The sequence below is a fragment of the Salmo salar genome, chromosome 18, assembly GCF_965601325.2.
Source record: "Salmo salar chromosome 18, fSalSal1, whole genome shotgun sequence".
Lineage (NCBI taxonomy): Eukaryota > Metazoa > Chordata > Actinopteri > Salmoniformes > Salmonidae > Salmo > Salmo salar.
Window position 1 is genome coordinate 2,673,900 of NC_138308.1, and position 3,601 is coordinate 2,677,500.

The following is a 3,601-nucleotide window of genomic DNA, read 5'->3' on the forward strand; positions in this document are numbered from 1 at the left end:
CCCATATGTCTCCCACATGCCTTTTGGCGAACACCAAATGTGTTCTTCTTATTTTTTCTTTAAGCATGGCTTTTTTTTCTGGCCACTTCATTAAAGGCCAGCTCTGTGGAGTGTACGGCTTAAAGTGGTCCTATGGACAGATACTCCAATCTCTGCTGTGGAGCTTTGCAGCTCCTTCAGGGTTATCTTTAGTCTCTTTGTTGCCTCTCTGATTAATGCCCTCCTTGTCTGGTCCGTGAGTTTTGGTGGGCGGCCCTCTCTTGGCAGATTTGTTGAGGTGCCATATTCTTTCCATTTTTTAATAATTGATTTAATGGTGCCCTGTGGGATGTTCAAAGTTTCTGATATTTTTTTATAACTCAACCCTAATCTGTACTTCTCCAGAACTTTTTCCCTGACCTGTTTGGAGTGCTCTATGGTGCCGCTTGCTTGGTGGTGCCCCTTGCATAGTGGTGTTGCAGGCTCTGGGGCCATTCATAACAGGTGTATATATACTGAGATCATATGACACTTAAATAAAGGCCACCTGTGTGCAATCAAACTAATTATCTGACTTCTGAAGGTAATTGGTTGCACCAGATCTTTTTTAGGGACTTCATAGCAAAGGGGGTAAATACATATGCACGCACCACTTCTCCGTTTTTTTTTTTTTTAAATTTTTTGAAACAGGTTATTTTTTCATTTCACTTTACCACTTTGGACTATTTTCTTTCTGTCCATTACATGAAATCCAAATAAAAATCTATTTAAATTACAGGTCGTATGGCAACAAAATAGGAAAAACACCAAGGGGGATGAATACTTTTGCAAGGCACTGTACTTCAGTCACACCAGCTACGTACTTCCAAGAAAGGTCTAAAAATAATCTACAAGTAACCGAAAAAAGGTATTGTAATGTCATATAAAAACACTGAACTATTGCATTTGAAAATATTTCTACCTGCCACTATGTCACGGATCCCCCCGCTACTGCTGCTCATTCCATTCACCTGCTCCGGAGGTCTACGTCACCGGCCTTCTAGGCATCACTAAACTGGATTCAATACCACCAACCCCAAGAAGGGATACAGGAAATTCAAAACACATTTGGTGTCCCTGATTAATGTGCAGTGTTGATGAGTCTGCAGTCCTTTAACTCACGTAGCAGACAAGACGTGCTTTATGAGGTACTACAAACCCATTGCAGGATTAGACGGCTCGTCGGAGTATACAGATAAGATTTACTTGGGTCCCAGCCTGTGTGGGAGTGGAGGGGAACGTTAATGTACTGGCTAAACAAGCACTTTGTAGTGGGGATGTTGATGTTGTAGTTTCACTGATCAAGGCAGAGGCAAAAAGCCTGATATTGACTATGATGGAGCAGAGATGGCAGGAGCAGTGGAATAGAGATACTAAGGGCAGGCATTTATTTTAAGTAGAGAGGAAAGTCATGGCAGGAAGCGACAGAAGAGATGATGCTATTTTTACAAGATTAAGGGTGGACACAGTCAGTTGAACAAAACATGAAATGTGACAGGAAAGCATCCAACAGGAAAGTGTGACCGTGGAGCATGTATTGCTTCAGTGTGGACAGTATCAGAGGGAAGAGAGAGGCTGAGATCTAGTATGAGGAAGAAGGGATACAGGAAATTAATTTAAAGAGTATATTGAGTAGAACTTCATTAGATATCGTCTCAAATACATTGTTATCAGGTAGGATTTTATCCCTGTATCTGGACACACTCCAGTACAGTAGGTGGCGTTAATGCACCATAACGTTGAATGCCAACCGCTGATAAACTCACCTAGCACTGACGCTTCGAACACACCAACAGTACCTAGCATTTTGGGACACCAGAAATACATTTGTTTCCAATGAAACGCTGCGTTAGCTTTGCAGCATTGCGTTGCAGAGGCAGTTGTAATGCGTTCGGTGTGGTGCATACGTTGGATTTATCGAACGTATGCGTCAAACTGTATGCGTAGGTGGCTTGACAGAAATAGCAGCAGAAGGTGAATTTTTGTTAAATACATATCCAGATGACGCTGCATACTATTTGTGGCGAACTGTTGGTGTGTTCGAAGCGTGACCGTCTACTATTTGCTCGAGCAACAAATCGATTTCCGGTTCCTTTCCAGCGCGGTTTTGTTAAGCACACATTCCTAAATAGCAGCTGTTTTGTATGAGATTGAACATATCCTAACATCATGTCGTACCCAACCGAAGACACCGAAGAAGTACGTAGCTAGCTAACTGCCTATTTTATTTTCAACAGTTTATCTAGGGATCATAGTGTGGTCCGACACATTGGAACGTAACGCTAGCTAGGTAACGTTAGCGACACATAGATAGCTAAGTTAGCTAGCTAGGCAGTTGATTTTATAACGTTTTATTCGGATACTCACGTACTTTTTGCCTATCATGTGCGAAGTAGTGTTTATGAATTAACGTTACATAACTAGCTAGCTATTTTAGATAGACACCGGCTTCACCAACTAGGATTTGGACTGTTTGCTAGCTAAAGAGGAAGGCCACAATACGTTATGTTGATCATCATTTACGTACTTCTCCATCTCTCCACAGTATGACCCTTATTCCTACACAAATGACGATTATCTTCATACTGGTGAGTGTGTAGTTTCATCTAGATATTTGTCACAGTTAATTGTAACAAATAGTAGACACCATAAAAATATAATCACGTCAATGATTATATTTCTATGGTAGGCACTTCCTGCACACTATCCCACCATTACCACTTCAGTGCAAAACTATTACTCAAGAATGCCAGTACCTCACCCATCCTCAATCTTCTTGCAGGTGACCCTAAAGCCGACCTGGCCTATGAGCGCCAGTACGAGCAGCAGACCTACCATGTCATCCCCGAGGTGATCAAAAACTTCCTTCAGTACTTCCACAAGACCATCTCGGACCTCATCGACCAGAAGGTGTACGAGCTGCAGGCCAACCGTGTGTCGAGCGAGAGCATCGAGCAGAAGATTTATGAAATCCAAGATGTCTACGAGAACAGGTACTCTCTCACACACATTTCTGTAGTTATATCTTAACATTAAAACACTTGAGCTTCATGTTTTCATCTTACACATTCTCCTCTCTCCCCAGCTGGAACAAACTGACTGACCGCTTCTTCAAGACGTCTCCTTGGCCAGAGGCTGAGGCCATCGCTTCCCTCGTCGGAAACGGTGAGTGTGTGTCAGTGTACGGTGAGTGTGTGTCAGTGTACGGTGTACAGAGGGAGTGAGAAAAGTGCAAGTTATTATAGAGTAAATTGCTAAGTTGTGTGGAGTGCAGTAGTAACATATGTTTCAAAAAAAGCTATGGCAGCAGGAGTGAATGAATTAGTTTATTTGTTGTTTTTGCAACGATGGGCAGAGAAACGTGGACCTAATGGTAGGAGTTTCAACTGTAAACAGGATATCTAGTGTCCTTTTACGGGGTTCTTAGCTTTTTTTTTTGAGCCCTTTGCTTGTAGAGTGGCAACCATGTGGTTCACAAACTAGTTTGCCTCTTCTGTTCTTGTTGTTGCTCTTCTCAATTTTTTTATATAATGATGTGGGAAGAAAGCAGGGAATCTTGTATTGTTAATAATTCAGATGCTGT

The 3,601-nt window shown here is 42.0% G+C and overlaps 1 protein-coding gene across 1 annotated transcript in view; it reads left to right on the forward strand.

The window, feature by feature from the left end:
• The first annotated feature begins 1,811 nt into the window (after positions 1–1,811).
• Positions 1,812–3,601, forward strand: part of eif3l (eukaryotic translation initiation factor 3 subunit L) — a 21,039-nt gene continuing 19,249 nt past the window's right edge. The window contains exons 1-5 of the mRNA XM_014154435.1: positions 1,812–2,217; positions 2,564–2,606; positions 2,801–3,011; positions 3,104–3,183; positions 3,595–3,601. The exon at positions 3,595–3,601 is cut by the window's right edge and continues 55 nt beyond it. Coding sequence (XP_014009910.1) covers positions 2,188–2,217; positions 2,564–2,606; positions 2,801–3,011; positions 3,104–3,183; positions 3,595–3,601 — 371 coding nt within the window. The 5' untranslated portion in view covers positions 1,812–2,187. The remainder of the gene's footprint in view (positions 2,218–2,563; positions 2,607–2,800; positions 3,012–3,103; positions 3,184–3,594) is intronic.